This window comes from Doryrhamphus excisus, chromosome 9, assembly GCF_030265055.1.
Source record: "Doryrhamphus excisus isolate RoL2022-K1 chromosome 9, RoL_Dexc_1.0, whole genome shotgun sequence".
NCBI classification, from domain to species: Eukaryota; Metazoa; Chordata; class Actinopteri; order Syngnathiformes; family Syngnathidae; genus Doryrhamphus; species Doryrhamphus excisus.
In genome coordinates this window covers 5147084-5170000 of record NC_080474.1, presented here as the reverse complement: position 1 = coordinate 5170000, position 22917 = coordinate 5147084, and the positions used below count along the sequence as shown (strand labels likewise).

At 42.3% G+C, this 22917-nt stretch overlaps 2 protein-coding genes across 3 annotated transcripts in view; both read right to left on the bottom strand.

Moving 5' to 3' along the window:
• The window catches only part of asmt (acetylserotonin O-methyltransferase), a 21925-nt gene extending 6145 nt beyond the window's left edge, over positions 1 to 15780 (bottom strand). Inside the window, exons 1-8 of the mRNA XM_058082602.1 lie at positions 15041 to 15780; positions 13996 to 14170; positions 12746 to 12875; positions 12611 to 12679; positions 7962 to 8080; positions 1552 to 1692; positions 1302 to 1424; positions 1 to 509 (exon numbers count right to left, since the gene is read on the bottom strand). The exon at positions 1 to 509 is cut by the window's left edge and continues 6145 nt beyond it. Of these exons, the coding sequence (XP_057938585.1) occupies positions 292 to 509; positions 1302 to 1424; positions 1552 to 1692; positions 7962 to 8080; positions 12611 to 12679; positions 12746 to 12875; positions 13996 to 14170; positions 15041 to 15124 (1059 nt within the window). The 5' untranslated portion in view covers positions 15125 to 15780 and the 3' untranslated portion in view covers positions 1 to 291. The remainder of the gene's footprint in view (positions 510 to 1301; positions 1425 to 1551; positions 1693 to 7961; positions 8081 to 12610; positions 12680 to 12745; positions 12876 to 13995; positions 14171 to 15040) is intronic.
• Positions 15781 to 16248: 468 nt separating this feature from the next.
• Positions 16249 to 22187, bottom strand: akap17a (A kinase (PRKA) anchor protein 17A). Of its 2 annotated transcripts, none has more exons than XM_058082601.1 (7): positions 21999 to 22187; positions 21370 to 21704; positions 20606 to 20824; positions 20121 to 20333; positions 18751 to 18899; positions 18427 to 18667; positions 16249 to 18285 (listed from the first exon to the last, which is right to left on the bottom strand). In XM_058082601.1, exons 2-7 carry the CDS (start codon positions 21694 to 21696, stop codon positions 17425 to 17427), a joined length of 2010 nt encoding a protein of 669 aa, XP_057938584.1. In that variant the 5' UTR covers positions 21697 to 21704; positions 21999 to 22187; the 3' UTR covers positions 16249 to 17424. The 2 variants fall into 2 exon arrangements, with proteins under 2 accessions (XP_057938584.1, XP_057938583.1); XM_058082600.1 differs by having other exon boundaries at positions 16251 to 18285; positions 21370 to 21707.
• Positions 22188 to 22917: the final 730 nt, after the last annotated feature.

Genomic DNA, 22917 nt, shown 5'->3' with positions numbered 1-22917 from the left:
TGAAAATAAAATATATTTTTGTTTTTTAAAAATTAACTGTAGACCCATGTATTAAGAGTGCATTTTTAATAATCTTGCTGAAAACTCCCACTACAAGCTACAAGGACCACAAATGTGCTATTAAAAGTGATTATTTATACACGGGTACATCATAAAAATATAATTCTGGATGAATTAATTTGTTGCTTTTCATTTTATAGTAATCATATATGAATTCGAAATTGTGTTGATTTCACTGATTACGTGAAACTTCAGTCCTGGTGAACCCCACATTTTAATTCCTCCTCAAGTTCATGCCTCTTTAAGACCCAGAACTGCATCATAGATTTTGCCTGTGAGTCGGTATTGGATGTTGGTGAAGCCGGCGGCGGTCAGCAGGGCACTGTACTGAGTCCCGGTTCGCTCCCGGCCCTCTGTTTGTACCAGCATGTTCAGGGAGTAGAGCTGCGCTGTTAGCGGGCCGGCGCCGTCCTCGTACAGCAACGCCTCCACCAGCAAAACAGCACCTCCTGTGGGAACCCGAAGAAGGTTTTGTTTGTGTGCAAATCCCTGTGTACAGTTTTTGGTCTATCTGCATTCATTTGTAAAATTCACCTTAAATACAATTCTATTAATTAATACTTATTAATTATCATTAATGAATTCATTTTCTACAGCTTTTCCTCCGGAGGGTCGCGGGGGGTGCTGGAGCCTATCCCAGCTGTCTTTGGGCGAGAGTACACCCTGGACTGGTGGCCAGCCAATCACAGGGCACATATAGACAAACAACCATTCACACTCACATTCATACCTATGGACAATTTGGAGTTGCCAATTAACCTAGCATGTTTTTGGAATGTGGGAGGAAACCGGAGTTACTTATTAATTAATAATAACTAATTGATATCAATACAAATTATGATACCAATAGGGTCTGCTTTGTACATAGTTTTGCATATGCTAGGTATTTCATATAGCTTTTGTAGTTACAGTGGATATTTTATAGTTAGTTACTTTTTGAATAGTTATTGCAGACTGTCAATGTAGTTTATATAGAGAGAGTAACTGTGTATATATTGAATTATTTACATATTTCAGATTTTTTTGTATCTATTTTTAATTTGCTAAGCATGTAAATTGGGGCCATGTTTTTGAAAATGCAAGTAAATCACTGATGGTTGGGGTGGGGGGGGTGCCACACAAGGATGGAGAGATGTCCGATAATATCAGCTGAGTGATAATAAAAAAAATACTTCTGGACAATATCGGGATCAGCATCTCTAAACAAATTCCCAGGATTAAAAAACATCAGATTTACCGACCTGGTTTGCATGCTTTGTGGACTCTACTGAGCAGTTCTACACAACGCTCATCTGTCCAGTCATGGAGGATCCTAGCCAGGATGTAGAGGTCCGCCTCACGTAGGGGGTCATTGAAGAAGTCGCCTAAATAGACATGCACACTAAGCATTGATGTAAGGATTTGATGTAAGAATTGATGAGAGCTCAAATGTTAAACCAAAGAATCTGTGCTTGAGTGCATTCACTGATGTGTTAGAAGTAATGGAGTTACCTTCAATGAAGCTTATCCTGTGGTCAGCCTCTTTGACAAAGTGTTCCCTGGACGTCTGCACCACCTTGGGGAGGTCAAAGATCTTCACCGTGCACTCTGGGTATGCCGACGTGCACTGCTTGGCTAATGCCCCGCTGCAGCCTCGGGAGAGACACGGGCAACATACTGAATTACTTTGAGTCACTGCACCATGAATACACACAAGCATCATTAAAATGGTCGGGAAATCACTCACAAATGTAAAAAAAAATAAGTTATCGGAGTGGAACAGATGCTCGCAGGTATGTCGCCATTATTATTTATTATTGCATGATTTGTATTCAGCTGTGTGTTGCGGTTCATCTAACATTCATGCCAATAAAGCAGACTGAAGTGAACTGAATTTGGAGTGACAGAGAGACAGATGCTTCATACACAAATTGCTCCAGTAGGAATCTTTTAGAGGCCGCTAATAAGCCATGCTAACAGAATAGCCATGACAGATTTATTTACATTGAGAATAAACCTTCTTACATGTACAATGTCTGAGCAAGGACTTGATTGGATGATTTTTCAAAAAGGGTCTGGATTTCTTTGGTATTGTGAGTAGCAGAAAATACGTTTCAATTCTATGCATGCAAGAATGTATGAATCCTGTTGTGAAATATAGTAATATCAATAATTATATTATACAGTCAAACATTTTGGAATGCTACACTTTTCGGTTTTTCCAACAAAAAATTTTCCCCAAAATTTTGTCTCAATTCTCGTACACTGTAGAGCAGGGGTCTCAAACACGCGGCCCGCGGGCCAAATGTGGCCCGCAGGACACTAGTTTGTGGCCCCCGCCTTGATATGAAAGTTTAATGTTAGTTTGATATGGATGCTGTATGGTATCATGTACCCAGAAAAAAATTATTACGTTTGATTAATGTTCATGTTAAAGGTTAAATAACTGTTAATAGTTATCCTCCCTATCCGTGTGGAAGTGGTACGTTTTTGGCTATTTAAGTTTAAAGGAAATAACTTGAAGGCTACCGTTTAGGTCGCTAGCTCTCTACTTTGCGAGTTAGCATGTGTCTCAAGACCCTGCAGTTGCGCAATATGTTGTAAATAAAAAGAGTATAAATGTGACTATAGTCGTGTTTTGTCATGTCTACAGGGCTCTAATAATGCTTTGTTCATTTTAATCTGAAAAAAATAATTTGTCTACCCACCAACTATATATGGTTTCTTAAGTTTTTATTATTTGCTGTTTTATTATTATTATATTTATTTATTTATTACTGATTGATTGATTTTCTTTATTCTTGATTTGTTTATTTATTTTTCATCTTATTTTGTGTAGAAAAATAAAAAGTAACATATTTGAGAACAGTGGAATGTTTTATCTGAGCTTTTCTTGTAGAAAATTGGAACCAAAGCGAATTTTAAAAATGTCTTTGTTTTTAATAAATGCGTTTTTTTTTTTTTTTTTGGAAAACCTGATGCGGCCCACTCTCATCCAGACCCGAGCTCTAGATCTTGCTCTGCTCTGGAGAGGGGAGATGCGGCTGGTGAGCCTCTGGGATTTATCATAGGGGGTTCTGAAGAGCCACCTGAGCAGTTCTACTGGGAGACTTCAATGCCCACGTTGGCATTGTGACCTTGAGGGTTGTGATTGGGTTGAATGGCCTCCCTGATTTGAACCCGTGGGATGTAATCTTACTGAACCTCTATGCTAACCACAGTTTGTCTATAACGAACACCATATTCGGCCATAATATGTCCATAAATATACCGCTTCTGCCTTGAACATCCATCAAATTGAACGACCTTGAGAAATACTGGTATCACACAATCACTGTATTGTGATATTGTTAGTGTGTGAGCCTCCAGAAGCTAAACCACACACTCATGCATGTAGGGAAAGAAAGTGGTGCTTGTCAGCGTTGTTATCCATGTTCATGCGTTTTAAATGAACCTCAATCAGAAGCAGAGGGAGAGAAAAAAAATGTACAAATTGGATGGAGAGACCCAAAAGCAGTGAGGTGGAAAACAGGATCAAAAGATCTCATTTAGACAAAACTACAACTGTGTATGTGTTCTGGTCTCTCTGACATTGTGTGGCACAAAAACATCCTGTCTTGTGTGTCCATTTTATACCCACTCATTCCACACACACACGCGCACACATTTTAGCTTTCACATCAAACAAGGGTCAGAGGAGGATGCAAATCAAAGAGCAACACAGGGGAGTAAAGCCAAGCCCAACACAACATCACAAAACACGAGTCCCAAACTGACCTGGATGAGTCAGTCTGTTAATGACCTCCTTTCATGGCGGCTTTGTGACCGTTGCTGCACATTGTATTTGTTTTCAATGGGAAAAATATATTCATGTAAGCAACCTGACAGACTTGAGACATTATGATCGGTGAAAATGTTGTTTTTGGTTTTCTTCTTCAATGAAAAAAAGTAGCATTTTCACAAGTAACAGGAACTGTGGTGCACAGTTATCAATATGAGAACAGAAATACACTGTCTTGTGTCTATGTGTGTGAACAATGTCTTTTACTTGTATGCCGAGGGGTTTTTTTTGTTTTTTTTTTTAACAGTCCCACACTGTACTCCTTCATTTAAGAGTCTAGTTTGGAGTTGTTGTTTTTTCCCCTCCCCTCTCCTAGTGTTGCCCCCCCCCATCGCCCAATCATCCCGTCCTGTCACCCCTTGTCTCACTGCATAGTATATGTATATGTATATATATGGACAGATGATTGCACAATTTCGCTTGTAGTCCTGTAAAAGTGACAAGAATAAAGGACTACTACTAAAAAAAAACAGGCAATTCCAAAAAATGTGAATCCATCCATCCATCCATCCATCCATCCATCCATCGTCTATACCACTTATGCTCACTAGGTTCTCCGGGGGTATACTAGAGCCTATCACTACTGACTTTGGACAATATGCGGTGTACACCCTGGACTGGTAGCCGGGCCAAAACATTTTCACCAAAAATCATGACAGCGAGCCAGCAACTTTGATTTTGCAGTAGAATAAAGTACAGGGAAAACTATTGGATTTAAACCAATTCAAGATTTTTGACCGTGACAACATTTTGATGAAAATTTTCACAGAAAACAGGACAAAAGTCTGGCAAAAAACATGACCAAAGTTGCAGAAAAATTACACAGAAAACCCAAATCATACTAAAACATGCTCAAAATTTAGTGAGCAGTTTAAAAAAAAAAAACTTAGTTCTGAAGTTGACTTACAGTTGGCAGAGCTCCATGCCTTATTTCAAGATGTGTAGTGAAGCCTGATTTTTTTTTCATTTTAAGAGTAACTGTCAAACAAGTGTAACAATTAGTTATTCTCTATTCATTATGAAATGGAAAAACAATAAAACTAGTGCAACATTTGCCCCACAAATTGTATTTTTTTTAAACATGCATTCATTCATTTTCTACCACTTATCCTCACAAGGGTCGCAGTGGGTGCTGGAGCCTATCCCAGCTGTCTTTGGGCGAGAGGCGGGGTACACCCAGGACTGGTCGCCAGCCAATCACAGGGCACATATAGACAAACAACCATTCACACTCACATTCATACCTATGGACAATTTGGAGTCGCTAATTAACCTAGCATGTTTTTGGAATGTGGGAGGAAACCGGAGTACCCGGAGAAAACCCACGCATGCACGGGGAGAACATGCAAAGTCCACACAGAGATGGCCGAGGGTGGAATTGAACCCTGGTTTCTTTGCTGTGAGGTCTGCGCGCTAACCACCTAGACCGCCGTGCCGCCGAGATGTCAACCAGTGTCAACAAAAACAAAAAAACTAACAGCTTTATATACCTTAAATTGCAGTATATTGTTCTTCTCATCACACCCTTTTACTTGTTTGTCTTTTCAGCCAAAATCCCCCCCCCCCCCACCAAAAAAAAAAAAGCACACCAACATGCAGCTCAGTGACTCTTTCGATGCTCGCTGAACTGAGCTCTTATGAGGTACGCTGAGGTCTCATGCAATATGCTGACATTTTCGGTGACGCCACACATGACATCGGTTCGAAATCCAGGCTTTTTTGTGCAACTTTAAAGCCGTAATTCTCCCTATAAAACGCCTTCCGCTGCATTTCCATGCGGCTTCACAATACATACGGGCAGTGACTCTTGTTAAATCGTGACCTTTAAGCATTTGTTTTAATGTGAGTGTGCTTCCAAATGGGCTCCAATACACCTATTTCATTGGTTAACTTCCAAAATAAAACACTTGGGGTGCTGTAGAAATTTCTACAGAGGCGACGAACGCCATCATTAATGAAGTCAACAAGAATGCAATAAAACAATAAAGCGTGCAAGGAACCTTCATTACCTACATGATGTAGAATTTGATTGAGACTCAACATTGCAATCTGTTGCTTGGCAAGATGTCGGACAGCCAGAGGAGCTTAGCAGCAGGTGCACTCGGACGTGCGCCCTTCACACTCCTGCTGTCTTATTTTGGCTGACGAGCACTCTTGTGCATAAATATGAACCCACAAAGCAAGGCCCGGTGAGAAAGTCACTAAGGAAAAGACTGGGTGCAAGAGGAAGGACGTCCTCGGTGTGTGGCCCCGTTTTTAGTGGCTTCACAGCGCCCCAATGTGGCTGACTGAGGTATCACATACAAATATCTGTATTGAGGTTTCTGCATGACAGTTTATTTACATTACCAAATTTATTTAAATTACCAAATACCAAATTAGGATCTGCCTCTACAATGATGACGATAAGTTTTTGATTGACAGAGGGTTACTTCTACACTAATAGTAATTTAGATGTCAATCAAGATCAATAATGTCCTAAAGGGTAACAGAATATACATTTCTGGGTGTGATCCACAGCCAAAATAAACAACATTCGTTGCAAAGTGGCAAAAAATGTTGTTATAATGGGAAAATGTAGATAATGTAGATGTAAAAGGTACCAAATACCACGCAGAAGTGCATCCAATTCTACACAAGTTCACAAGCCTAACTTACTTAACCGTTTAAAGCAGGGGTCTCAAACACGCGGCCCGCGGGCCAAATGTGGCCCGCAGGACACTAGACACCTTGATATGAAAGTTTAATGTTAGTGCGGCCCGCGCAAGTTTGATATGGATGCTGTATGGTATCATGTACCCAGAAAAAATTATTACGTTTGATTAATGTTCATGTTAAAGGTTAAATAACTGTTAATAGTTATCCTCCCTATCCGTGTGGAAGTGGTAAGTTTTTGGCTATTTAAGTTTAAAGGAAATAACGTGAAGGCTACCGTTTAGGTCGCTAGCTCTCTAGTTTGCGAGTTAGCATGTGTCTCAAGACCCTGCAGTTGCACAATATGTTGTAAATAAAAAAAGTATAAATGTGACTATAGTAATGTTTTGTCATGTCTACAGGGCTGTGATTGGCTGGCGACCAGTCCAGGGTGTACCCCGCCTCTCGCCCGAAGACAGCTGGGATAGGCTCCAGCACCCCCCGCGACCCTCGTGAGGAAAAAGCGGTAGAAAATGAATGAATGAATGAATGTCTACAGGGCTCTAATAATGCTCTAATTTAGCATTCACAGCCCACATAGATTTTAGCTGCCATGTTTTTATTTGTCAGCATAAGTCGAGAATAAATCATAAATATGTGCTAATACTGGTAAAAACGTACAGCATACATGCAACACTGTTAAAAAGGCCCGCCATCTTTTCATGGTAATGTTTTTATGCTTCACAGATTGAGATTTTGCACTTTGTTCGCGGGCACTTGAACGCACCTTGGCTACAGTAGCACAAGCTTCGACAATCAATCCGACAATCAATCAAAAACTTGCAGTGAGGTGAACACATAAATATACGATGGTATATCGTTATATAGCATTCATTAGTGGCGATAAGCTTTATATTTGAAATGTATTTCATAAGTAATGAGAGTTTGGAGGGAGAAAGGAGCCGCGTGTCAATGACATTTTACGGGCGTATATCGAGCATGGACGATGGTGATGTTTTCGTAATGATATCGGCGTAATTAGCCAGTTGATATTTACTAAAATACTAATTACCAATCAGTCATAAAGCCCATCAGTGTTACTAATTGGAGTCTTTGTGATGCGTGGCGGGAGGGACAAGAGAGACTCCAGGTGTGGCGACTTTTGACTCATGTGGGGACAATCAGCCGATTTAATAATAAAAAAAAAATCATTAACTAACAGAGCCTGCGGCTAGAGGAAAGGCCAAGGTGTGTTGTGCACACGCACACACGCTATACGGCATAAATATGCATGCACGCCACAGCCAGCTGTCTCTCGGTTAACACGTGACACTAACAATTTAAAATGTTAATCACTGTGAACCGACAACCTCGGAGAAAATTACTTTATGGTGACAAGCAAAGCACACACACACACTTACACATACACACACATACACACACTTACCCCCAAGGTCACAGATGACCTTAAAAGGTGAAAGATCAAAGGCTGTGATCACATCTCGGCCGCAAACGTTCCAGATGGAGTTCATGAGCTGCATGAATTTCACCATCTCCTCATCCGACCTAAGCACACACACACACACACACACACACACACACACACAATGTTATTCAAGGCAGCCATTGAGCTAATAAATGCTATTTGTGCGATGACTAGTGATGGTCACAGTCAGGAGATGGGAAGACATGTGTTGGTTTTCTCCGGGTACTCCCGTTTCCTGAATGGTTGGGGAGAACATGCAAACTCCACACAGAGATGGCCGAGGGTGGGATTGAACCCAATCCTAGCTGGGAGGTCTGCGCCTTAACCACTCGCCCGCCGTGCAGCCACATTCCAAAAACATGCTAGGTTAATTGGCGACTCCAAATTGTCCATAGGTATGAATGTGAGTGTGAATGGTTGCTTGTCTAAATGTGCCCTGTGATTGGCTGGCGACCAGTCCAGGGTGTACCCTGCCTCTCGCCCAAAGACAGCTGGGATAGGTTCAAGCATACCTGCGATCCTAGTGAGGATAAGTGGTATAGAAAATGGATGGATGGATATGTCACACTGGCTCACTATCATTATCTGCCTGAGGCAAGAGGCCTCCACAACAAGTCCTTCACATGCTTATCACCTGATTCAAACTGTGTTGAGTGTCTGGGCATGTGAGGCTGTCCATTGCATTGGAGCCTGCAGCAGGTTTTCCTTTGAAAATGTATAGGGTCAACATGGAATATTCATTAATTTTCTCCCGCTTATCATCACGAGGGTCGCGGGGGTGATGGAGCCTATCCCAGCTGTCTTCGGGCGAGGGGCGGGGTACACCCTGGACTGGTGGCCAGCCAATCATAGGCCACATATAGACAAACAACCATTCACATTCACATTCATACCTATGGACAATTTGGAGTCGCCAATTAACCTAGCATGTTTTTGGAATGTTTTTGGAATCTCTCCACACAGAGATGGCCGAGGGTGGAATTGAACCCTGGTCTCCTAGCTGTGAGGTCTGCGCGCTAACCACTAGACCGCCGTGCCGCCCATCAACAAAACATGACACAACAAAATATTTTGCTGTGTGTTTGTCACCCCTCTCAGTATGAACACATACAACAAAACTAACCCAGAGCCGGCTCCCGTCGTTCACTTCAAAAAGCCTGATCGTTCGCAGACTACCCATTACTAATGCTGTCGCCAAAGGGGTCTACTTGCTCCACAATAAAGACACATGCGTGGTTTCTCTGCTTCCAAAAATCAGAACCCCCATGGCAACACATCGGGTGTGTTTGGGAGAGACAGAAGAGCCTGTGGTGACTGCTGCTGTTCTGAAAAATCTCCACCTCATCACCCAGCACTTTACCCTGCCGGGGGTGCGGGGGGGTGGGCACACAAACACACAAATCAGAGCTACTTCCGATGTGTCCAGACTAGAGAGTAGCAAATGAGCAAACTTCGGATGACACACTGACCTCCGCAAGAACTTTGAAAGTGACTCACTGTTTTAATATTGTGGCTTTTTCGCTCACAGTACCTCGGATGAAAGGACTGTGGGGGCCAAACAGGCGGCTGTCGGCTTTCATTTGGCAACATTTTACCACGATGTCCTGCCCAATGACAACATATGCCATCCTCGCTTTTGGAAAACGACGGAGACAGACTGGAATATCACCATACCAACATCGCCACAGGTCGGTGCCATCTGCACTGCTGTGCACACGCGGACACATGCGTTAGCATCATTTGATTAGCAACATTCTGCTAAAGCCAGAGCAAAGGAGGTGTCATGTGAAGGCCACATGCTTTGAAAATTACTGCAATTGCACCAACCATTAAAAGATTCACAAGCTGTCCTATCTAGTCTAGTCTAGCGTTGTTCTACCTAGCTCTAGCCCTCGAGTAGCGATCAGGTCAGTTGCGTACTATAGCGGTCCCATCTAGTCATGACTAGATATGATCATGCTAAGGTTTAATGTACACTGGAGCACATCACATTGCACAATTCACAGTTTTTTCCTACACCTCAACCACTAGATAGGTCAGCTCCCCAATCCTAGACTAGTGCTGTCCTACCTAGTCTCGCTCTAGATTTGCAATCAGCCCAGTATTGATCGAGACTACAGAGGTCCTGATCCCCGTGATGTTGTTTTTTCTTTATTTGGTTGTTTTTTTTTTATTCAATGGCCAGGATGAATGAGAATATTCCCAGCCCTTGCATATACTGTACATCAGGGGTCTCAAACATGCGGCCCGCGGGCCAAATGTGGCCCGCAGGACACTAGTTTGAGGCCCCCGCCTTGATATGAAAGTTTAATGTTAGTGCGGCCCGCGCAAGTTTGATATGGATGCTGTATGGTATCATGTACCCAGAAAAAATTATTACGTTTGATTAATGTTCATGTTAAAGGTTAAATAACTGTTAATAGTTATCCTCCCTATCTGTGTGGAATTGGTAAGTTTTTGGCGATTTAAGTTTAAAGGAAATAACTTGAAGGCTACCGTTTAGGTCGCTAGTTTGCGAGTTAGCATGTGTCTCAAGACCCTGCAGTTGCGCAATATGTTGTAAATAAAAAGAGTATAAATGTGACTATAGTCGTGTTTTGTCATGTCTACAGGGCTCTAATAATGCTTTGTTAATTTTAATCTGAAAAAAATAATTTGTCTACTCACCAACTATATGTGGTTTCTTAAGTTTTTATTATTTGCCATTTTATTATTATTATTATATTTATTTATTACTGATTTATTGATTTTCTTTATTCTTGATTTGTTTATTTATTTTTCATCTTATTTTGTGCAGAAAAATAAAAATTAAGATATTTGAGAACAGTGGAATGTTTTATCAGAGCTTTTATTGTAGAAAATCAAAACCAACGCAAAGTTTATTCATTTTTCTGTTTTTAATAAATGCGTTTTTTTGGGAAAACCTGATGCAGCCCAGTCTCACCCAGACCCTAGCTCCAGTGGCCCCCAAGTAAATTGAGTTTGAGACCCCTGCTGTACATGCATACAGTATATTCTAATGTATTTGTATAACACATCACACCCAGATGTAGAGGATCCAGTAATTTGCCCTTGAAATGACATTAATTCCAAACCCATCTGACCGGTTTAGAAAACACGTCAGTCACTTTAGGCAAAAATGGTTCAGTGATGAATATAACAGCAAGGCGTTTATTCGGCTTTAATTTTCTCATTACGCAATCCCGTACGAGCTCCCAAGCAGCTCTAAATCTGCACACACACTCTCTCTCTAGCTTTGTCTTTTTAGAGTGTTAGAATTTGAGCCATATTCCAGACTTGGCTGTAAATTATTCAGGTGCATTATGCGGCTGGTTAATTGGCACGGAGTAAACAAGAGTGGGAATCATGCAGCCAAGCTATGAGTCATTCTGCCGCTGCTCCGAGAAAGCTCTCAATGACTTCCGTGGTTGTTTCCACTGCTAATTTCCCCTCCGCATTCTCGGGGGAAATCAGCAGGGACAAACAACTACGGCTCTGCATTTCAGCCTGGTGAGCAGGTGTTGATATTTACTTTTCTATCAATTAGTGCTGAATGACAAATGCATCTTTTCAAGGATGGATGCCATTGTTAACGCACGTATCATATTTGGAATAATCTAGCAAATATTCTTTTTATAGCACCATTTCTGTGAGGTAGTTAGATGCTCAGTCTGGTGACGTTAGGAAATGACACTCATATAACAAGAATGCAATTAATGAATAAGACTATGGAGCAGCATACAAGTGCACCTGTTCACTGTTTACATTGACTGTATATAGTCCCTCTCAATAAAACCAAATACATTCATTCAATCATTCATTCATTCATTTTCTACCGCTTTTTCCTCACGAGGGTCGCCTATCCCAGCTGTCTTTGGGCGAGAGGCGGGGTACACCCTGGACTGGTCACCAGCCAATCAAAGGGCACATATAGACAAACAACCATTCACACTCACATTCATACCTATGGACAATTTGGAGTCGCCAATTAACCTAGCATGTTTTTGGAATGTGGGAGGAAACCGGAGTACCCGGAGAAAACCCACGCATGCACGGGGAGAACATGCAAACTCCACACAGAGATGGCCGAGGGTGGAATTGAACCTCGCTGTGAGGTCTGCGTGCTAACCACTTGACCGCCATGCCGCCCACCAAATACATTCATTCATTCATTCATTTTCTACCGCTTTTTCCTCACGAGGGTCACGGGGGTGCTGGAGCCTATCCCAGCTGTCTTCGGGCGAGAGGCGGGGTACACCCTGGACTGGTGGCCAGCCAATCACAGGGCACATATAGACAAACAACCATTCACACTCACATTCATACCTATGAACAATTTGGAGTCGCCAATTAACCTAGCATGTTTTTGGAATGTGGGAGGAAACCGGGTAAAACACGGGTAAAACATGCAAGCCGAGGGTGGTATTGAACCCTGGTCTCCTCGCTGTGAGGTCTGCGTGCTAACCACTCGACCACCGTGCTGCCCACCAAATACATTAAATGAATAAATAAATACAATGCAGTCCCTCTCAATAAAATCTATTTTTAAATCCTACTTAAATGATAAGGGAATATAATATTGCGTGTGCATGTAAACCAAAGATTGTTACCTGTAGAGAGCCTGAAACAAGTCTTTAGAGGTGACGCCAAAGGCTTTTTCATATTGGTTTGTTCCGTCCCTGCGACACCAAAAACACATCATTTCATTTTTGAAATATGCAAAAGCATTCTGTATGCTGGCTTACCTGACAGCGTCAGTCAGGTAGTGCCAGCAGAGGTAGATGGTTCTGGAGCTGTACTGGATGGAATGGTAGAGGGTTGCGGAACCGGAGCGGGTCAGATAGAGGCTGGCCTGCTCTGTGTTACTGTAAGACACTGACAGAGATAGAGGAGGTGGAGGTGACTGTGAAGGAGATCCTGGAGGTGTCGGAACAGAGTTTGACCTTTCAGGACAATGTGGAAGATAGGGAAGAGGTGGAAGGACTGACCGTGTCTTCAGCTTTACATTTTTATTACTTAATACAATATTTGAAAGTCATTAGATTTATAGCTAACTATATCTTTTATAAATTGCATAAAATCATGCACAGTTTCGATTTCAAGGCTCTGTTTTCACTGGCGACATTGCGTCAATAACGGTCATGGTCTTGTTTAAACTTACTTTACAAAGCAAAAAAAAAATTGTTCTCAATCAGAAATCACTCCACACTCTTTATTGTTTTCTGGTTCTACCATATCTTACTTATTGTGTGCAAATATGGGGTAATAACTATAAAAGCAATCTTCACTCGCTAAATGTACTGCAAAAAAGGTCAGTAAGGATAATTCATAATGCCACCTACAGAGAACATACTAACTCCTTATTTCTAAAATCACAAATACTTAAACTTCCTGATATAGTTCATCTTCAAACAGCTAAAATAATGCATAAAGTGAAAAAATAACCAATTACCTAAAAATGTCATCCAATAGGAACTACATTTGAAACACTTATATTCTAGGACTACGTTAAAAAGCCATTGCATTTCAGTATGTGGAATCAAACTATGGAATGGATTGAGTAAGGAAATCAAACAATGCACAACGATGAGCCAATTCAAGAAACAATTCAAGCAGTTGATGTTTGCTAAATACAAGGATGAAGAGTCTTGAACCAGTCATGATGTGCTATATATATCACTATATTGACACTTACTATGGTACCCATTATGTCATTGGATGGTATATCACCTCGTACTTCGGTACATTATTAAAAAAAAAAAAAAAAAACTGTATTATGGAAAGCAGGAAGTGAACAAATGTAACAGTTACTGATTGTAAAATTACCAGATGGAGGGGTAGGATTTAATAAGCTTTGCTTCTTCCTACTCCTTTTGGACATGTGGAACTGTGAACTGATTATGGGATGCATTCAATTGTATTCTGATGCATGTTCAAATGAAATAAAACCACTGTGTCAGTGTGATTTCCCTTTTAATGTTGCCAGTCCGCTCACCTTGTCCATTATCCTGGTGCGTCTCCAGCAGCTGAAGGCCACTGCAGGCCGCTAGTAGTCTCTCTGTGCCGTCCAGACTGGCACCGACCGCCTGGCTGATCTCCTCCGCAGACAGAGGGCGTGCTGCAGCCAACAACACATCAAACACGCCAAGCTCGCAGGCCGTGAACAGCGTCTGGTTCAGAGGTTAAGAATGACTTCTTTTCTGACTGGAGGTTCCACAAACACTATAATCTACTGGTCTGCTATTATGGTATGGAACAAAGGAAAGCAATATTTATTGTCACTGTGAGGTCCTATTTTGTGCAAAGTGGGAGAGTCAATAAAAAGAGTGCTATGATGTCACGTGACAGCACTCCCTAGTGAGTATTTGATAATGTAATGGTACAGCTGCTGCTTTTGAAGGCAGTGGGTCTGTGATCTGATCTTGCACAAAAAAAGTATTCAAAGCATCAGTAGCACTCCAAAAAATGGCAAAAAATACTGATTCAAGTAAAATGGTATGAAAATTGCTTTCATTCATATATGGACTATAAGTCGCTCCAGAGTGTAAGTCGCATTTTTTCTAGTAATTTATTTTACAAACTACTTGACCAAAACAGACATTATTTCCTCCTGGAAGGCAAGTTCTAACAATAAAATAATAGAGAACAGGCTGAATAAGTGTAAGATATGCGAACACAATAGTTATACAGCTACACAAAATATAAACATGAACAGAAAAGGTGTCCAGTGTCCATAATGTTTTTTCATTTATAAGTAGCTTTGTAGTATAAGTCGCAGCCAACCCCTGAAAAAACTTAATAGTCCGGAGAATACGGTGTATATATATATATTTATATATATATATATTTTATTTTTTTTTTTATTGGGGCCCAGAATTTGTTGGGGCGGAGTCATCAAACTTGGGCCCCAATTTGGCCAGGGGTGGCCCTGATCTTGTCAGTCAATCCTGCTAATTTATAGTCGGACATCTTGTTTCAGTTCAGCCACTTTTTATAGGACTGGCTTCTTTGCTACTGTTCCGAGTCATGAAATGTGTTACCTTGGAGACGAGGAAGCCTTCCATGTACTCCAGTATTTTCTTGGGGTACGTGTCGGCGGCAGGTGCAACGTCAGTGGAGTCCATTTCTCAGCCAGATGTCTTCCTCTTCCCGTGAATCGAGCGTCCCTGCAAGGTGTCTTGAGAAGTAGAGAACAAACCAGACTGGAGCTACAGAAAGTGCCCACCCAGCAGTGGTAGCAGTGGGCTAAGCTGATTAGAGCCCGTAACCCAGATTAGAGCAGGGGCTCACCCCGCCACTGGACCGTGGAACAAAAACACACTGCAACCTTGTTTGCTATCACTCACCCGCCACCCCAGACCTACATATACTGGAGCCAATATAGAGGTTGTTGATTAGCAAATCCATCAGTGACCCTCGCGTTGCCACTTAGTCTGACCCACACACGGGTCATATACAGGCAAGGATTTCCCAGAATTCAGTCCTGGATGGTGTAATGGTACAACTGCTGCAGTTCAGACCAGAGCATATGTTCAATCACAATCCGGTTAATTTGTTATTTTGCACAAAAAGTATTTCTTGAACATATTCTGTTTCCCGTGTGTTTGTACAGTAAACCTCGGATATATCGGATTCAATTGTTCCCACTGGTTTTGTCCAATATAAGCGAAATCCGTTATATGCGTATACCGGAAAATGTCCGTTTTACGCATATATCGGATTTATATCCGGTATATGCGTAAATCAGATTTTATCCGTTATAAAAAGGCACTTCCTTGACTATGTTTCCAATGTACCTGGACGTGCAGGCAACGCTGCAAACGCTGCAAATGACGTTGTATAGCGGCCTGTCACGATTCGGCGAATCGGAGCGCCACAATGCGGCCATCCGATATATGCGAGGGAAATTTAATGGAAATGCATTGGAACGGGACTGGAGATTTTGTCCGAAATAGGCAAAATCCGTTATAAAAAATCCGATATATGCAATGAATTTTTTTTGGAAATGCATTACAGAAAAATCGGTTCTTTTTTATCTGTCCGTTGTGAGCGAATTTCCGATATATCCGAGTCCGATATATCCGAGGTTTACTGTATTTAGTCAAAATAAAATTCTGCTTAGGACGCCAACTTGGCTGGGATGACCCTCTTTGGGATAAAAACTTGAACAGCTCTCATCCCACAAATGGTCTTCTGCAAAAGTGCTTCAAATCGGCGTAAAACAAAAACAATATATCCACTTTTATTGGAACTGCCTGATGTTGAACAAGCCCCAGGACTCGGCTACACAGTACAGACGTGACAAATTGAAACACTCTAATCCAGTTAAAAGCAGTCTTTAGCCACGAGTATCCTCAGCCAGAGCTACAATGTAAAGTATGAAAGCAATGGAGACAATCCCATCATTCCCTTATTTATGGAGGTTATGCTGTGATTACTCTTTCTTCTGCTTATATCTGACAAAATGCCAGGTAAGTCAGGAACATCAGGGATCTACGGTCATTAGAACATGAAATAAATACAATTATTTTGTCCACTGAACTTTGTCCTAAATGTATTTTTGTAAATGATACCAGTCATTATTAACATTTTCTCAAGTAAAACTTTGGGATGGCACGTTCCCGTTTGTCAAGCATATCACTATGTACTAATATTTATAAACCATATCTTTCTACCGCCTTTGTAATGTCATTATTCCTGCTAACTGGCCGTCACCCTGGTTCACCGTGAGGGGGAGCATCGTTCAGACAATTGCAACAACAACAACAACAACAAAAAAAGTCTGTCTCTTGGGAAATAAAGATGTTTGTACCCTTTAAAGCATCACTCTTGGGGTTTGAAATCCTGAGTTTTCCAGAGCTGCTCGGCAAAAACACGACATCAAAACTAACGTCAGAAATATTGGAGGCAGCCTGAGACGGAGTCTTCAAGTGTAAAGTACACATTTGTGTAAGAGCAGCATCCCGTGTTATTCACTTAGCAGGAGAGGTGGTCCCAGGGCTTGTTGGAGGTCATTTGTAAACATTGTGGAGGCTCCTAGTTGAGTCAATATTAGTATTCATTCATTCATTTTCTACTGCTTTTTCCTCATGAGGGTCGCAGGGGGTGCTGGAGCCTATGCCAGCTGTCTTTGGGCGAGAGGCGGGGTACACCCTGGACTGGTTGTCAATGTCAATCACAGGGTCAATAGTAGTATTTATCATCTGTTTTATTTCTAAAGGCTAAAAATGCAGATGGACTCAGTTGTTTAGTAAGGATGTACCTAATAAACCGGCAGGTGAGTAAAATGGGCATGTAATTGAATTCCATTAAATTTCACATGCTGCTTGTATTGAAGTGTTATCAACTGCTGTGTTTCTCGTTTTCTTGCTTTTGGTCACCAAAAGCCCAAATGAAGAACATCCTGAAGAAGTGAGGAGTGTGTTTATCTTCTGGAGTGACTCCTGTCTCTGCTGTAGCTGCGTCTCCGGCATCCACGCCGATATCGGCTCCTGTCTCTGCCCCTGCTGCTGCTCCTGGAGCTCCCTCTGCTGTATTTCCGGCGGGCGTTGTCAAGCCGACTCCTCCCCCTGCTGTGGCTCCTCCCACTGCTGCTCCTGCTCCTGTCCCGGCTGGAGCTGGTGCTCCTGCTCCAGTGGCTGTGGCTACTACGCCTCCTGTTCCGGTGTGGACTGTAGCTCCTCCTGTGATGACTGGAGGTCCTGTGGTGACTGGAGCTCCTTCTTCTGCTCCCGCTGGAGTGACGCCTCCTCCCACGGCTCCTAGAGCTCCGGTCTCTGTGTGAGCTGTTGTGCTGTCTTGCATTGTCCTCGCTGCACCTGCTCCTCACCTCCTCTTTCCTTTTCTCCTCGCGAGTCTTCCTTACATTCTCACTTCCTTTCCTTTCCTTTGTTCCTCTACTTTGGACACCTGGTTTGGACATGCCCCCTACTGCAGTCATGCCGCTCACCTGGCCCGGCGTCGCATTTTCCCTAGCAGCATCAGAGGCCTCCTCCCTACCTGAAGGATCGGCCTGCTCCTGCGAGCCGGGCTCTCCGGTTGGTTTCTCACAGCTCTTCTTCAACATGTTGGAGAGCAACCGCTCTCTCAGCTCTTTCTCCCGCCGCTGGAGGTCTAAAGCCCGCTCCTTCTCCAGTTCCACCCTGAGGAGCTCCTCCTGTTGCTCGCGGCGGCGGGCCTCAAGCTGCTGCTGGCGGGCCAGTTCCTCCTCCTGTCGGGCCTTCTCCTGCCTTTCGTGTTCCTCACGTTCAGCCCGTTCCTTCTCCAGCTGCTGCTGCTTGAGGGCCTTCAAGGAAGAAGAAGAGTGTGCGTTGTTACTAGGGATCGACCGGTATGTTTTTTTTTTCCCTTCTCACTCTCGGTGCGCGTGCACGCACGCACGCACGAGACCCTGCCATTACACAGTGAGGTGTTTCTCCTTTAGTACCTTGGCTCTGGACAGCAGCTCAGCAATGATCCGGATGGATTCCAGGTTCCGCTGAGCCAGAAGCAGCCTCCTCTCCTCCATGGCGATCTTCAATTGAAGCTTCTTCTGCTCCTCCTCTTGCTGCTTCCTCACCCTCTTCAGGTTCTTCCTCTCCTCTCTCTCCTGCAGCTTCTGCTCGCGTTTCCGCTGCCTCTCCTCCTTCTTCCTCTCCCTCTCCTCTGCTTCCTGCTCTTTCAGTTTCCTGGGGAATATTTGGCATTTGTCAACACGTGCCGAAACAACATTGCAGATGTTCCTTCGTCAGTTTGAAACACTCCATCCTACCGCTCCTGCTCTTTGCGTCGCTCTTCCTCCTCCTTCTTCCGTCGTTTCTGCTCCTCTCGCTGTTTTTCCAACTCCTGCAGCTTGAGTCTCTCCATGTTTCGCTTCTTTATGGCCAGCTCGCTCAGATGCTTGGTGGTATCAAAGCTCACCTGGACAGAACAAAGATACAGCTTCAGCCAGTGTCTCATACTTGCAGCCCGCAGGCCGCCAAAGTTGAATGTAAGTGCAGCCCGTGAAATAGATTTTTAACTCATTCACAACCAGACATTTTTCAAAAGGCATCCCCTCAAGCACCAGCCACTTTAGAGGACTTTGACTGACCTTTCAAGGCACACAGAATATTGGGTTTTCGGGTTATAGAAGCATGAAACACACCAAATGGAAGATTAGACTCTCCTCTTTTAGCTGAAAAGAGGTTTGTTTCTACCTTTTTCCGTTCATTAGTAATCCTCCCACATTCCAAAAACATGCTAGGTTAATTGGTGACTGTGTGAATGATTGTTTGTCTATATGTGCCCTGTGATTGGCTGGTGACCAGTCCAGGGTGTACCCGACCTCTCGCCCAAAGACAGCTGGGATAGGCTCCAGCATATCCGCGACCCGAAAGGATAAGCGGCATAGAAAATGGATAGAACTGAACTATGTGTGCACACTTGTGTGTACAGTGCCACTCAAATGCACTTCTGCCACCTTGTGGTGTTTTTTTTTTTAATATAATCTCTTTGACTTGTGTCTCCCGTACAAACAAAAATGTAAAAAAATGTCTGAGATTGGGCATTCGGGTTTGAAAACAAAACGTACAAACACCTCTTTGGTAGTGAATGAGTTAATTGGGTGAGCAACAGCCAATACTGAACTTGCAGTGAGCTTGTTGTACAGTGAAATGACAGGACACTGACTTCCATCACAGTGCAACACAAAATGTGAGCACAGCATGTAAAAAAAAAAAATATGTAAACACACATAGGACAACTACAAATTCTATGGGGAATAATAATCAACAACTTCCCTTTTTATTAATGGGAAATGACTGATATTGCTTGACCTCAGAAGTTCCAGTGTACACGTTAAATTACCTCCCTTACATACAGAATTGCAATCTCCTAGCCTCCTTTAGATTACACTCTGCCACCACAGCATGAGCAGCTTTGATTCTAATTTCCCTAAAAGGTCTTAAGGCGTTATAGAATGTGCCTATCACGCGCCAGATCAAGTGAATCTTACACTTGACTGATGAATCCCTCATTACGTTCATTGAATGCCACATCGAATGCCCTGCATCAGGTGTACTACGGTCATTGTTATTTGAAACAAAAGTAGCTGTGTCGAAGTTTGTGTCAATTATTTACATTGAAGAAGACTTATTGTACCTTTATGTTGCAGGCGACAGCCTTTCCGTCATCTCCTTTCAGCATCAGCTTCATCCCGCGCAGTGTGTCCATGGCCTTGGTGAAGCCGCAGTACTCTTGGTATTGGACGTACGCTTCAAAGTTCAGGTGGCCTCCGAAACTAAAAGTATTGAAGTTCTTGTCCAGCATCTCCTCCCTGTATGGATCCAGCATAGGGATGTCGACGTTTCGCACCTGTGGAAACAAATTAAATTAATTCTTTATTTTACGTATTACCTATAATGAATATCAAAATCAATTATTACTATTTAGTAAAATAATTTCATTGACCATTAATAAACGACGACGTAGCGGGAGGGATCAGTATGTTTCTATATTAATCGACAAATCTAGCAACTTGTTCTAGCCTTATTGCATACACTGACAGTTTTGCTACAACTAATAAGCTATTTACGCAAATTAGACAACAATTTAGGGACACCCACTGCCACAAATCAATGTTTCACCTTGCCAAAGCTCTCAAAGACAGCAACGAGGGCCTCCTCCGACGGCCGATCCGGAAAGTTGCCTTGTTTCTGGCTGAACCAGCGGCACGGCAGCCCTTCCAGATGAATCGTGTCGGGCCGCTCTCCCGGCAGGGTCTCATTCATGTCTTTGGCATCTCGAAAGAACGAATCCCAGTCGTGCCTTGTAGGGAAGTCCACTTTGTTTTCAACTGCTCGGACCTGACAAAGAATGAAGACGATCCAATGTTTATTGACATTATTGTTAGATATGCCAGGTGGCTTTAACACTCAAACAACCAAAGCAGTCATTTTGACTGTTTTCAAAATTTGCAACGTCATCATTTGGTTAAATAAAATAAAAAATGGACCAACAGGACCCTGACTTTCCCTAAATATGTGTATATTTTATTCTAACATTGTTTTATCATTAAAATTTTTAAACACAAAAGACATATCTGCATTACTACAGTGAATGACCATAGCAGTCAAATTGACTGCAAGCTTTTTACAGCAGGTTAAGAGATGTTTACAGTTGCCTTTATGAGTCCAACAAGTAGAAATTCCAGGTTTCCAGAAACAAAATCACACAATACAGAGTGCAAAGGTAATACAAAGTAATATAGAAGGTAACACAAATCAAACTATCAAACAACAGCTGCTGTACATGTGTAAAGGGGTGTTTGCCCACCCTTAGTAGAAGCGGATGCTAGAGGACCAATGCATCAAAGGTGAACGCTACAATCCACAGTAAACTATATCCTCACCTTTAAGACGTCAGTAAATCCACTCAGTTTGATGCTCTTTCCATCCAGACGACTCAGCAGGCTTTTCACCACCGTTTTGTTTTCCACTTCTCCCTCAAAGCGAATGAAGTCCATGGTGCTCTTGGAGATCCGCAGCGCTGCAAACTGGTCGGGGACCACCATGGCCTTCACGCGCTCCATCACCTCCCAGTTGGAGATGCTTTTTCCGGGTAACTTGAGCTGCGGGAGCGTCACACTGACCGTCATTTTGGCGATGGGCTTCAGGTATATGTTGTACTCTGCAGACAGGCACACCGCCTCGGTGGTGTCGTGGACGATGGTCGTCATGGCGGCAGCTGCTGTAAGGCAAGCAAAGGCCAAAATGTACACTGAATAGTCATCTTAACAACACGTTGTTTGCACGATGTTCGGCTTTTGAACTAAGCTCTTGATTACAGCCAGGAGTCAACTACACCGTGACTTACACAATGAGATATCTGCCTTTGACATACAAAATAAACTATACAAAAATAACATTCAACAATATTACGAGGCAAATATTTCAATACGCTACAGGACAACAGCTAGTCACCGATTCGTCTACTAAACGTTGCTTGTCGGCTAGTTAGCATTGATTGATTCCGGCATACCTCAAAAAACCTCAGTCAGTGTAATGTATATGCTGTTCTTGCGATGACAAAAAAACAGAATTAATCACACATTTGGTAACCTCTCGGTGAAGGACAACAAAATAATTTTGAGCGAGGATAAAGGCTGCAGGAAGAGTGCAAGCGAAGCTACTTCCGCATAGTGTCAACTTTGACCCCATTGCAGACCAACGAGTAAGACAAGAGTAGTTGTACTCAGAACAGCGACACCCCGTGGAGACAGATTTTTTACCAACCTTTTTGTTGTGTTATATTATAGTATTATAGTATCTTATATTCTATTCATCCATCAATTTTCTATCGTTTTTTTGTCGAAGAGAGCCATGAAGAACACATGTTTTGATTTGTATTTCCATGAGAGTTATATCATAATTTATTAATATTGAGTACAACTAAACATCCCTGTAATTGGCTGACGACCAGTCCAGGGTGTACCCCGCTTAAGACAACTGGGATAGGCTCCAGCATGACCACAACCCTCGTGAAGATAAATGGTACAGAAAATGGATGGATGGAGTACAGCTAAACATGTGCTTTTTTTTACCAAGACCAATTAAAAATATAATGAGTTTCTGAATATATTCTTTTTAACATTGTTAAAGGAGCAAAGTTTACTTTTTGACCTCTCAATGACGTGGGTAGGTGAGCACATTAGCCAGTATTAATTACGTTTTGGTGCCTGACACACAAAATATAGGGAGGACGGCTGGCATTGGCTCTAGCCAATTTTAATTTTTTTAATTTTAATTATTAAAATGTATAATGGATTAAAATGTATAAGAAAGCAGCTTTATATTTTTTATTTATAAAAATAGTAGACATAAAAGTGTCTTGATTATTTTTTTTACTTAATATAAATATATATGAATAAGTAAAAATAAATTTAAAAAATATAGTAATA